This window comes from Rana temporaria, chromosome 11 (assembly GCF_905171775.1).
Source record: "Rana temporaria chromosome 11, aRanTem1.1, whole genome shotgun sequence".
Classification (NCBI taxonomy): Eukaryota; Metazoa; Chordata; class Amphibia; order Anura; family Ranidae; genus Rana; species Rana temporaria.
The window spans coordinates 29,450,848-29,465,017 of NC_053499.1; the positions used below are offsets into that span (position 1 = coordinate 29,450,848).

At 44.8% G+C, this 14,170-nt stretch overlaps 1 protein-coding gene across 4 annotated transcripts in view; it reads right to left on the minus strand.

Moving 5' to 3' along the window:
• Positions 1-14,170, minus strand: part of KIAA1549L (KIAA1549 like) — a 204,009-nt gene that overhangs the window by 48,920 nt on the left and 140,919 nt on the right. For all 4 annotated transcript variants that reach the window (XM_040328288.1, XM_040328289.1, XM_040328287.1 and 1 more), the window contains 2 exons: positions 9,100-9,278; positions 1,379-1,587 (listed from right to left, as the gene is read on the minus strand). In XM_040328288.1, coding sequence (XP_040184222.1) covers positions 1,379-1,587; positions 9,100-9,278 — 388 coding nt within the window. The remainder of the gene's footprint in view (positions 1-1,378; positions 1,588-9,099; positions 9,279-14,170) is intronic.

Genomic DNA, 14,170 nt, shown 5'->3' on the forward strand with positions numbered 1-14,170 from the left:
GTGCGCCCTGCACGCCTGCCCCAGTCAGCTTACCTTCCGCTGCTGCCAGCCTGTTGAGGACTCGCTCTCCGCTCCGCACTTTCCGCCCACTGACTTTCGGTTGCGTGCAACGACGCCTCTTCCTTCCCAGGTATTGGATTAGGCATTCGGAGAATTTGTGTGATTACAAGAACTCGCACAAATGCTCGGTATTGGCACTGATACCAGTATATACAGTATTGTGAACAGGGTAATGCTAACAAGTCTTCTAGTCAAGATATGATTTAAACATGTCACCAGCACACCACGGGTCTCCAAAATTGGGTCCACAGATTTATTCAGCAATCACATTGTTACAGCAAACAGCTGAATAAAGCTTTGGATCCTAATTTGGAGACCCGTGGTGTGCTGGTGACATCTCTTGCTCTGATTGTTCCCGGTTACAGCTATTGGTCACTATAGCACCCACTTTTATACAGCCATTTTTACAGGAAAATGTGCATTGGGAATAGTGCATTGGACGATTAAAACATGGACACAGCAGGGGGACCAAGGGATGCACACGGCCACCCACACATTTCACACATTATATTTATACAGGCCCAGATTCACAAAGACTTACGACGGCGTATCTCCAGATACACCGTCGTAAGTCTGAATGGCCGCTGTCGTATCTATGCGCCTGATTCATAGAATCAGTTACGCATAGATTTGCCCAAAATATGAGCGGCGTAAGTCTCCTACGCCGTCGTATCTTGGGTTGCAATAATTACGCTGGCCACTAGGTGGCGCTTCCTTGATTTCCGCATCGAATATGTAAATAAGCAAGATACGCCGATTCACGAACGTACGTACGCCTGTCGCAATTAGTTACGCCGTTTACGTAAGACATACGCCGGCGTAAAGATAAAGCATGTCTCTAGGTGGCGCAGCCCATGCAAAGTATGGACGTCGGAACAAGTGTATCTTTTTACGTCGTTTGCGTAAGTCGTACGCGAATAGGGCTGTGCGTAAATTACGTTCACGTCACAGGCATTGAGCCGACGTATCTTTGGGCGTAAATACGACATGATACTGAGCATGCACGCGCATGCGCCGTTCGTTTGGCCATGCATCTACATGGGGTCAAGCCTCATTTAAATACAACACGCCCCCTACCAGCCTACTATGAAAAACTCGCGCTTACGCCGGCCCATTTATGCTACACCTCCGTAACTTCGGACGCAAGTGCTTTGTGAATACAGCACTTGCCTCTAAGTTGCGGCGCGTAGCGTAAATACGATACGCTACGCCCGCGCAACGTAGAGCGGCCGTACGTGAATCTAGGCCACAGTATATATGTATAGTATATACTGTATGCTGTGTAAAATAAACAGTACTAGATTGCTGTCCTGCCTACCTGCCCACAAAAGGGGGAGATGAATCTGTATTTCCTTCCAGCACATTGTCAATTTCCATTTGAGTTTTCTCAAAGGCTTTCCTCTTCTTGTCATTCAGTGATCTGTTGTCTATTGGAGGGAAGTCATAGTAGCCTTTCCTTTTTGCTTTTAGACGTAGCTTGTTTCGGTAGTGCTCTATGTCCGATTTCTGTTTAAGCGCTTTGTTCACCTGATGGGGAAAAGAAGTAAAATGTAACATAGCGATCTTCTATGGGGAGTATGTCAGTATTGTCAACTTCTATTACCATGAATGAAAAAGCTACTGCTATCAAGCTCCTGTAATCTAAAGCCTAGGTAGTTAGGAACACATACTGTAATCTTTATCTGCCTCTAACACTGTGGATGTTAAAGAGGAAGTTAACCCTCTTGGGGAAAAAAAAAGAAAAAAAAGAAAAACGAGAAAAAAAAAAAAAACACCCTGCAAGACAAAGGCATGATGAGCTAGTATGCATAGCACACTAGCTCATTATGAAGTACTTACCTTAGATCGAAGCCCCCACAGCAGTGCTCGTTGTCCTCCTCTGTCTGCGCCATCTCTCCAGGAGTGAATTCTGCATATCGCGGCTCCGGCGCTGTGACTGGCCTGAGCCGTGATGACGTCACCCCTTAAAAAATATTATTATTTGAGCCTTAAAGCCGAGTTCCACTCAAAAATAGAACTTCTGCTTTAAGTACTCCTCGCCCCCTTACATGCCACATTTGGCATTCAATTTTTTTTTTGGGGGGGGGGGGGGGGGGTGCAGGCTTCGGTAGGAGAGGGACTTCCACCCAGGGACCGCCTAGGTGACTCCTTCTCTTTCCTTAGGTGGCCCCTCCCTTTAGGCGATCTTCTTGGTATACGTGACAGGTTCCAGGAGATCGCCTGTCCACTCCTAGAGCGCAGAGCGACTTGCGCATGCGCAGTGAGTGCCCATCTGTGGAGATGAAAGCTGTCACGGCCGGGTGCCCACACTATGAATTGAGGTGACAGCTGGAGAGGGCAGGCCCGGATTTACTCCCTTTGCCGGGTCCTTCAATGCCGCCCCCGCCTGCGCAGTACCGGGAGGACATTATCCGCCGGGGGACTTTTTCGGCAGGACACTGAGAAGCGGGGGGGGGGGAGTGCTGCTGCTGAATATGACATTGAGAACTGGGGGGGTGTTCACCACCTCTTCCCTCAGTTTTCTCTCCTCTCACCATCCGTGACATGACGGGGAAACTCCCGAAATGAAAGTGAAAGTGTCCTCTCCTCTCAGCCACAGTGCCGCCCCTGCACCCACTGCCGCCCCGAGGCCTGGCCTTGTTGGCCTTGTCTGGAATCCGGCCCTGGGAGGGGGGGGGGGGGGGAGCGGAGCTCCGGGCGGCCGTGTCGCTGAACCGTGGAGAAGGTAAGTGGCTGTTTATTAAAAGTCAGCAGCTACACTTTTTGTAGTTGCTGACTTTTAATAAACAGTAAAAGGCTGGAATTCCGCTTTAAATGTCCCACTCAATGGCGGAAATCCAATCCTTCTCAGCATTAAGGTACCTATCTTTGGGCCCACTGAGGAACAGAGCCTCTCAGTGACCAGGCTTGGACTACTAGTGTGCAAGGCCTTGCAAAGTGTTTGGTGGCTTCTCTCCAAGCTTTTGGGCTGAGACAAGAGTAAAGTGTATAAGAACTGGTGGAGGATAGTCGTTGATTCCCTCAGAATGACTCTGAGTCAAGACTGGGACAGGTGTCTCTGGAGGGCGTGAAGACATGTTCCTTCTAGTGTAAGGCCTCGTACACACGACCAAGTTTCTTGGCAAAAATCAGCAAGAAACTTGCTGGGAGATATTTTTTTGCCGAGGAAACCGGTCGTGTGTACATTTTCGTCGAGGAAACTGTCGAGAAACTCGACGAGCCAAAAAGAGAGCAAGTTCTCTATTTCCTCGACGGGAATGGAGAAACTTGCCTTGTCGAGTTCCTCGACAGCCAAACAAGGAACTCGACAAGAAAAACGATGTGTTTCGCCCGTCGAGTTCCTCGGTCGTGTGTACGAGGCTTAAGGCCACGTGAGGTTGTCTGTCCAGTGACCACAAGGGGGTGCTAACTCACACACCAACTTAAAACCAGTCCTGTTAATAGGCGGACAAGCTCAGTCACTAACCGGAAGTGCCAGAGCTTTACCCTGATTTTATTTTAAGTGACAGAATCACTTTAATAGACATGGGATGCTTAACAGCTGTGCTGTACGACAACGCATTGTTTCTACTGGAAAACCTTGTTGCTGTCTATTTTGTATTTTTTGTGATTGTGTTAGCGGGGACATCTGCCACGTTATGTTGATTGTGCTATTTAGGGAATATTGTACTAATTAGAGACCGAGGCAATGTGTGCATCTTTCACAAAAGCCTTTATGCAAACACACAGCAGACTTTCCACCAATCTGCATGGGCTGAGAAGATAAAAACAATTTCATTGAACTGTGTTATGTTGTGAGAAAATCTGGTCTGAGTTTCTTCAAGTTTTAATTGTTCATGCAAAAACAGAAAGCTGCGGAGGCGGAAATAAGATGAAAAAACAACTGGTTGGGATCTGTTCTGAGAACAGGATTTCTTCATTTCAAGGGCTCTGCTAGTCACATATAGCTAGATTCATAAAGATTTACGCCGGCGTATCAGTAGATCTACGCCGTCGTAAGTTTAAGTGTATTCTCAAACTGAGATACACTTAAACCTATCTAAGATACGACGGCTTGCGTATCTTAGGGTGCAATATTTAGGCTGGCCGCTAGGTGGCGCTTCCATTGAGTTCGGCGTAGAATATGTAAATGCATAGATACACCTATTCACGAACATACGGGCGCCCGTCGCAGTAAAGATACGCCGTTTCCGTAAGAGATACGCCGCATAAAGATAAAGCTGCCCCCTAGGAGGCGTAGTCAATGTTAAGTATGGCCGTCGTTCCCGCGTCGAAATTTGAAAATTTTACATCGTTTGCGTAAGTCGTCCGTGAATAGGGCTGGACGTAATTTTTACGTTCACGTCGAAACCAATACGTCCTTGCGGCGTACTTTGGTGCAATGCACACTGGGATATGTACACGGACGGCGCATGCGCCGTTCGTAAAAAACGTCAATCACGTCGGGTCACAGTTAATATACATAAAACACGCCCCCCACATCCTCATTTGAATTAGGCACGCTTACGATGGCTAATTTACGCTACGCCGCCGTAACTTAGGAGGCAAGTGCCTAACGTTGCGCGCCCCTACCTGAATCTAGCTAATAAGATTTAGGTGAACCTGTACTTGCATGTGACAAGTGACCACCACTGGAGGGAGCCCGGTGCAGCCTTTTCTCCAGCAAAGTAAAGCCGCATACACACGACCATTTTTCATGTCATGGGAAAAACAACGTTTTTCTCGACGTGATGCTTGTCAAGCCTGCCTTGCATACACACAATCGTGAAAAAAAAAATGCTCTAGCAAAGCGCGGTGACGTACAACACGTACAACGGCACTATAAAGGGGAAGTTCTATTCAGATGGCGCCACCCTTTGGGCTGCTTTTGCTGATTTTGTGTTAGTAAAAGTTTGGTGAGAGATGTTCTAAATTTTTAACGGACATTTTTCATGACGAGAAAAATGCTCTGGAGCCTACACACGATCGTTTTTAATGACCAATTTAAAAAATTAAATTTTTCTCGTCATGAAAAACGGTTGTGTGTACACGGCATAACAGTTTTCAGGAAGGTGTCTGTTTATGAAACTGTGAACAGCGGTGATCCCAAGGATCACCACTGATCACAGTCAATTAACTGTTTATGAAACAGAGATGATCAGAGGAGAATCTGTGATTGACTGACACAGAAACGGACAGTTTATAAAGCTGCGATCTCCGCACTTCACTGGCCATCGCTGTCAGAATTCACCCTCCCTGATTCACCAGCTATGGGGTGGTAAATCGGGGAGTGAAAAGAGAATTCTGGGGGAAGTAGGAAGATTTTTGACTTCCTCGACAAGACAGTAACCATGTCCCCCTGCCATGTCAATGTATATATATAGTGTAGGGGGGCGGTCTCCTCCTGGAATGTCCGTGTACTAAGCAGTGATAATTTATCACTGCTTAAAGGAGTTGTAAAGGAAAAAAATGTTTTGCCTAAAATTAATGTCTGCAAGGTAGACAGACAGAATAGTGTAATGATTCTGTTAAAAAACGAGTAAATACCTATTAAATTCCTTCATCTATATCACCTCCGGCATTCTAGTTTCTGTTCTCTCATTCACTTCCTGGTTTTCGGCGCTCGTTCATGTAAGAACTACATTTCCCAGTATGAATTGCGGCACGCCCAGTAATTCAAACCTCCTTGAAGTCTCTAACACGTAGAGAGCGTCCTGCCACACAGATGTATTTCCCAGGAGGGGGCGAGCACGTTACTGACCACCGCAGTAAAGCCTCCCTTCACGGTGGTGAGTAAAATCAAACAAGCAGGAAGTGAACAGAACAGAGAAGAAATAGAGCAACTTCTGATCAAAAACGAACAATGAGGAAGTGAAAAGAGGAATGTCTGCAGGTAAAGGATGCTTATTATGAAGAAAAAAAAATCCTTTACAACCCCTTTAAAGTGATTGTAAAGCTTTGTGTTTTTTTTTTTTAAATAACAAACGTCATACTTACCTCCACTGTGCAGTCTTCTGGGGTCCCTCGGCGGCTCTCGTGGCTCCTCCCCGCATCATATAATTCCCTAGGAGAAGTGCGCTCCCTAGGGGTTACCTTGCAGGCACACTCCCGAGTCCAGCATTCAGCGGCAATAGCCATCAAATGTATGACTCAGCCCTGCCCCGTGGCGCTTGTGCCACTGGAATTGATTGACAGCAGCGGGAGCCAATGGCTGCACTGCTATCAATCTGTCCAAACAAGAGCCAGGACCCTGTGGAGAGAAGGACAGCGCGTCACCCCCAAATAAATTCCAGGGCTCAGGTAAGTAAAAAGGGGGGGCTAGGGGGCTGGGGGGTCGGTGACTGGCAGAAGTTTTTTCACCTTAATGCATAGGATGCATTAAGGTGAAAAAACACAAGGGTTTTACGACCCCTTTAATAAACGGACATCTGTGTTTCGGTGAATTTATGGTACTGTAACCTCGTTATGTCTCACGAGATTCCAGTATCAGGGGATGTTCTCCACTGTTCCAATCGTTTGTAGGTCGTGTCACTCCTCAAAAGGAGACCGATCTACACTGATTCATAAACTGGCATCCAGAGAATGATCTCCTCTGTGAATGCCGGACAATGGAGCAGTCAAAAATTTTCATCGACCGACACCTAAGACTGCAAACATAATATTATATTACATTTTACCGAATGATCATCGACGTGCCACTGGGGAAGTGATTCCTCTTGAAAAAAGAGATTCTTTGGATCTTTTACCAAAGAACAAGTGGCCATTATTTTAGGTAAGCCAACTTAGAATCTATGTGAGGCTGATTTACTATGTACCTGTACCATCCTGGCTCGTTGATCCCATTACCCTCACTTTTTGCTCTGGTGTTACTGGGGGAATTCCTCCCCATGGGATCACAGCAATTAAAATCTCACAAAAGTTCTAACTTTTTTTTTGCACTATCCAAAAAAAAGAGTTGGTCTTTCAATTGTCATGTTATTTATTTTATAAGGAAGCCAAAGTATTAATTTAGAGCAGGTTGTGAAAAGCCAACTGCATACAGGCCTTTACCCTACCTAAGGATGGATCTAAGCCAGGGGAAGACTGGGGACCTTTGGCTTGAGGGGGACCAAGTAGCATTTTCAATATAGGGATAGATTACTGTAGGCTAAAAAAATTGTGCCACGCAAAATATGTCATGATGCCGCAGTGATTGGTCAGCATGGCCAAAGGTGGTGCTCCAAAAGGACATGATTAATTGTGACATAGCCTTACATCTTCCAGTATCAGCTTCCTTTGTGACTCCTTTGGTTTTCTTGGATCTTGGTGTCATGAAATCTCGAAACCGAAAAAGACATTTGTGTTCCAGATGCCATGATCACAGGTCTCAGTAGGTGTCTATATAATGACCGACTGACATAAGGTCCCTCTGTGATCAGTTTGTGAATGATGATGTATCACCACACAGGGCCACCAGTCCAATATATCCTATTATAACTGGTTCAGGGGGAAAATGCCCCCTTCTCTCCAACTCACTGGCTCTAGTATAAAGATGAGGGATGGACAGCCGCACTCCAAAACAAACGGGTTGTCTTTATTCAAATCAACAGCAAGAACACAGCAGATCACAGCAATAGGAACAGGAGAATACCGACGTTTCGCACTGGCTTCAGTGCTTATTCATTCAGCCATGAATAAGCACTGAAGCCAGTGCGAAACGTCGGTATTCTCCTGTTCCTATTGCTGTGATCTGCTGTGTTCTTGCTGTTGATTTGAATAAAGACAACCCGTTTGTTTTGGAGTGCGGCTGTCCATCCCTCATCTTTATACCAATATTTGCCTTAGTGCATTGCCTGCACCCTTGGAGTCCTATATTTGTGAAACGACCCTACAATAGACCTACCTTGAGCGGTGATCTTCTCTCTCACTGGCTCTAGGCCCTGGGAATTACAGGTGATAAATGACCTGCAATCTGTCATTTATCCGTATGCTTTAAGACTGAATATTCAGATTATTCAATGAGTCTATCCAGCCCTCATTTTCTATCAGGCCATATGTACACCTTATAAACGGATTATACAACTATGTAGTGTAAGGGCAAGGCTGCATAAAGATTGCATTGAATCTTTAGGCATGCTCCTGCATTACACAGTTATTGCTAAAGCTATGGCTGGCCATACTCATTACAATCTGGTTGTACAATCTCCTTCAGATCTCCTAACAACTATATAGAAAATGGATAAACTTGATTGGATAAATTGTTTAGGTAGGCCCTTATACTACACAGCTTTATTAGCTCTAAGGCCTCGTACACACAATAGGTTAACCAGAGGACAACGGTCTGAAGGACCGTTGTCTTAGATTAACCGATGAAGCTGACTGATGGTCCGTCGCGCCCACACACCATTGGTTAAAGAACCGATCATGTCAGAACGCGGACACGTAAACCACGTACGACGGCACTATAAAGGGGAAGTTCAAATCCAATGGCGCCACCCTTGGGGTTGCTTTAGCTGATCTTGTGTTAGTAAAAGACGATTCACGCTTTTCTGTCTGTTACAGCGCGATGAATGTGCTATCTCCAAAACGAACGCTAGTTTTACAAGAACGAGCGCTCCCGCCCCTCATTTAGTCTGAGCATGCATGGGTTTTTAACCGATGGTCGTGCGTAGTAACGATCGGTTTTGACCTATCGGTTAGGCGTCCATCGGTTAAATTTTAAAGCAAGTTCCTATTTTTTTAACCGAAGGTTAAATAACCTATGGGGCCCACACACGATTGGTTTTGACCGATGAAAACGGTCCTTCAGACCGTTGTCCTCTGGCTATCCTATCGTGTGTACGAGGCCTTACAGAGATTTACAAAGATTATACAATAAAACTGTAGGGTGTGTGGCCAGCCTGAAGTAGTGCAGAGATTCACAATTAGATAGTAAAATGCATGTCCGGCTTACTGCTTTTTCAATCCCACCATCCCGATTGCTTCAAAGATAAAATTCAGGCTTCTACTCCTCACCTACAAGGACAGTGGTAAAGCTGGACCTGCACTCTACGTAGACTTCGCAAGGTCCAAAATTCTCACCTCTCCATTAATTATGGACATCTCCTGATTTCTGTCCGTCACCGAAAGTGAAGGCGGCATTGAGACTGGCTTAATGGCGATCAGTTGAACAGAACCAGAAGATGAGTCAAATGGGTCGGGTACCATCTTGTTATTCTTGTCAAAGTGTATATTTCCTTCCTCTTCATCACTTATAGGCACTGTGAGAATGAAATTGTAAAATAAAAGTGTTATATCTACTTCCTTTGCTGAAATAATGATATAAGTAGTTGTCTCTGTGCAGAGACTAGACTTTTATTCAAGTCAGAATTAAACCCCACCTACTCCTAGTGCTAAGTCACACCCCCTGTTATTTAAACATCAGTAGATCGTCAAGCCTCTGTCACAGTGTGAGAGGGTGGGGCTTATTGAAGAAAGAGCAGGTTAGGTTTAAATTTCCACTTGGGGTATATAATGCCTAGGATTCAAGGGGTTCCATTTAGCTTCCATGTTAGGCTCAGTCAGATTCACTTTTGAAACCCTCTGAAGGGTCTATCTGGAGATGAATATCACTCTGTGTTACTGCATAGAGATGTACCTCTTAAATTATGAATTCCAGTTACGGTATATTTTTACATAGTTACAGTGGTCCACTTTGAACCAATGTACCATACCTGATCTATACACTCCTGAAGCCAAGAAAACACTGAACTAGAAAAAGGGATTTTTATAAACAGCTTACCTGTAAAATCCTTTTCTCGTAGTACATCACGGGACACAGAGCGGCATAGTAATTACTATGTGGGATGTCCAAAAGCAATGCTAAATGAGGGGAGGGAGATCTAGAAGAAGGACCAACAGGTGCCACCGGATGCAGGGATCTTAAAGAGCGGCTTGTAAGACAGCCTGCCCAAAGGCCAGGTCCCCGCGCCTCCCCACATCCAACTGATAAAATTTCATGAACGTGTGGACTGATGACCAGGTTGCCGCCCTACAAACCTGGGCCATGGAAACCTGGTGTTGAACTGCCCAAGAAGCCCCTAAAGCTCTAGTAGAATGAGCCTTAATGGAAGCCAGAGGATCCTTAACCTTCAGGCCATAAGCCTGAGCGATTACCTGCCGAATCCACCTGGCTAGAGTGGCCTTCGATGCTGCCTGCCCCTTTTTGGGCCCATCTGGCAGAATGAACAAAGTATCTGTCTTTCTAATCTGGGCCGTGGCCCTTAGATAAATTCTTACAATTGTCGATGGCTGAGGTAATCCGCTCGGCAATTCTCTATGCCGAGAATAAACACCGCCGATAGACATGGGATGTGGGCCTCTGCCCAGATAAATATTTGATCCACCTCCCTGTGGGCCGGTTTTTTGTTTTAATTTTAGGGTAGCGCAATAATTTTACACTCACATTGGTGGAGTTTTACCCAATGATATGGCACTGCAATCATATCCTCTCACTTCGATGTTAACACTATTGACAGACTGCATCATATACAGTAGATCATTTTAATTTTGCCCATAATTACACTTATGCAGCATACAGACGATCGGACATTCCGACAAGAAAAACGTGGATTTTTTTCTGACGGATGTTGGCGCAAACTTGTCTTGCATACACACGGTCACACAAATGTTGTCGGAAATTCCGAAATGTCAAGAACGCGGTGACGTACAACACGTACGACGGCACTAGAAAAGGGAAGTTTAAAACTAGTCGTGTTAGTAGACGTTGTCCTATCTCCATTGCGAATGCTAGTTTTTCCAAACCGAGAGCTTTTTCCTCGTACTTGATTCAGAGCATGCATGGAATTTAGTGCGTCGGCATTGTCCACACACGATCAGAATTTTACGAGAATGGATTTTGTTGTCGGAAAATTTGAGAACCAGCTCTTAAATTTTTGTTGTTGGAAATTTCCGACAGCAAATGTCCGATGGAGGCTACACATGGTCAGAATTTTCGACAAAAAGCTCCCATCGAACATTTGTTGTCGGAAATTCCGAGCGTGTGTACGCGGCATTACATGTGGTTGTCACACAGCCATCATAATACTATCATTTATAACTTTGCTATATCTAAAATATGAAAGGACAAAAGCTAATATAAAAAAAGAACAATCTGAAGTTTAAAAAGGAAATTTGTGGATGAGGAAGAGGCAGGTGCCAGTGTGAGTAGTTTTAATAGGCAGAGAAGAAGGTTATGACTACAATAAAGCACAGTGGTAGAGCAGCCTTTACCATCTTCAGACTCAGCTGGTCCTCATTTAAAGGTCATATCAGATTATTAATACATTTCTTGTTTCATCTTTAGCCTCTACCTCTTGAGGCGATGATATTTAAAGCCATCATTTTAGGCTCTTGGAACCTATACTGTAAAGATGTTAAAGTACATAATAAAATGTTCCTTGCAATCCACTAGTTCTAAAGGGAGTGTAAAGTGGGTTCCTTTTTCTTCCTATGACTAATTAAGGCTGGCAGCTAGTGATTCAGAGGAAAGGCAGAACTTTGGATCTCTAGCTGTTTCCATTCAGTGGGTCAGAAAGCACTGAAGGCTTTGGCACAAGAGTCAGGTTGTATATGTTCATAATACAGGTGTCCTTTAAAACATATCTTTTTTTTTTTACTATTTCTATAAAAACTTTATTATACAAAATAATGTTTAATACAGGGCATACCAATGACACTGGATTCAAAAACCACTATGGATTTTCTAGAGAGCCCAGCAGAAACTGTTTTTTATTTCAGAATGTTTATCTCTAATTGAAAGCCTGTACTGAGGTATAAAAGGGAGAAGAGTTGCTCCTCCGTGCTCTTTCAGCTGTGCTAGCTTGAGCTACAGAGTTCTGTGAACAAAATGAACCTGATAAATGTGAAAAATTAGTCTAGAGATGGATGTTTAAGAACATAAATAAAATTCATTCATATGCAATTTGTTATATATTTGCATTGTACAAGTTATGGATATTAAAGTATTTAGTTAACAAGAAGAAAATGAGCCTTAAAAAAACCTCTCACTGTCCATTGTAGCAGCAGGCACTGTGAGGCAATTCATTCCCAGCAATCACAACAGACACTCTGAAGTCAGGTTGCAGTCATTTTCTGACAGCTTACAGCACCCGCTGTTTGTTTACATTGGAAGGCTATCAGGCTGCCAAGTTTTGCCTTGCTCATCAAAAAAAAGAAATGGTAGATGAACTACCATTTTAGTGCCTCTGATGGACAAATTGCTTCATAGTTCTTGTAGCTACAAGTATAAGTGATTTCAACGCTCATTTGCTGCTTGTTAGAAATATGTAAATATTATGCAAATATTTGTATGTTTATAACCTGGTCACAGGTTCTCTTTAACTAATTCCTTCTTTTTTTTTTTTTTTTTTTATTAATTGATACTTTTTCACAACAGCTTAAAGCAGTTCTTCACCCTAAGAACAAATAATTAAAATTCAGCATATACAAATACAGTAGCTTTTAAAAAAAGGGACACTTACCTGTCCAAGGATCCATTGCCATCTTCACTCAAGCCAGCTTTTCACTGGTCTTCGGTTTTCGGCACTGGCATGTAAACTGTGGGTGGCAGGCTGTGACACGTAGCAGCTTCACAGCCAGCTGCCCACTGCTCATGCGCTTTTCGAATGCTCTTGTAGCCTTCTGGGACATGTGACGTGCCCTAGAAGGCTGCAGGCAGGGGGAGGGGAGAACTTCTGGTGGATCTGCTGCAGTGATCTTCTGGATGTGGGAACCTGTCAAAATCAGGTACCTGTGCCCCCCCCCTCCATAAATACTGTCCTAAGGAACCCGGGGGGGGGGCGTTAAAGCAGAACTTACCCTTTTGAGAAGCTCTACTTTAAGAATCAACTTCCAAAGGGTGATCTCAACTGTATTGTTTAGCACAGACACATAATCTTCACCCAAGATCCTCCCTATAATGCGTTTCGCCCCCTACAGGGACTTAATCATAGAGCAAGAGGATGGTATCACTTAGGCCCCGTACACACGGTCGGACAAAACCGTTGAGAATGGTCCGACGGACCGTTTTCATCGGTTCACCGCTGAAGTGGTCTGATGTGTGTACACACCATCAGTTCAAAATCCGATCGGGTCAGAACGCGGTGATGTAAAACACATGATGTGCTGAAAAAAACGAAGTTCAATGCTTCCAAGCATGCGTCGACTTGATTCTGAGCATGCGCGGGTTTTGAAGCGATGCTTTTCTGTACTAACCATCGGTTTGGTCCGATCGGGCAGCGGTCCATCGGTTCGGTTTTGAAGCATGTTTTAAAATTTTGGACCGAAGGAAAACAGACCGATGGCCTATACACACGGTCAGTTTGGTCCGATGAAACTGAACTTCGGTTCATTCTCATCGGTTCGGTCCGACCGTGTGTACGGGGCCTAAGAGGTTAGCATACCTTATACCTTTAAGTAGTAAATGACAATTAACATGGTGAATATATCTTTTGCGCTCTCTTGTCCTCTTGCTATATGATTGAGGCCCCATACACACGATAGAATTTATTCGCGAATACGGTCCAGCGGACCGTTTCCGCGGATAAATCCTCTCGAGGATTTCGGCGGATTTTCATGCGATGGAGTGTACACACCATCGCATTGAAATCCGCGCCGAAATCCTCTGGCGATGACGTGTCGCGCCGTCGCCACAATTATGACGCGGCGACGTGCGCGACGCTGTCATATAAGGAATTCCACGCATGCGTCGAATCATTACGACGCATGCGGGGGATCCCTTCGGACGGATTGATCCGGTGAGTCTGTACAGACCAGCGGATCCATCCGTTGGGATGGACTCCAGCAGATGGATTTGTTCTGCATGTCAGCAAATATTCGATCTGCTGGAATCCATCCCAGGGGAGATATATCCGCGGAAACAGATCCGCTGGCGTGTACACACCATAGGATCTATCCGCTGAAACCCATTTGCTGGGATTTATCTGCAGATGGATTCTATCGTGTGTACGGGGCCTAAGTCTCAGATCCAAGGGGGAAGGATCCTGGGTGGAGACTCTGTGGTTTTGCTTAAAAATAAAGTTGATTTTACCCTTTGGAAGTGGTGTGCAGCTCCACAACTTTTATGATTGGTCTGTAGGAGGAACGGACCCCT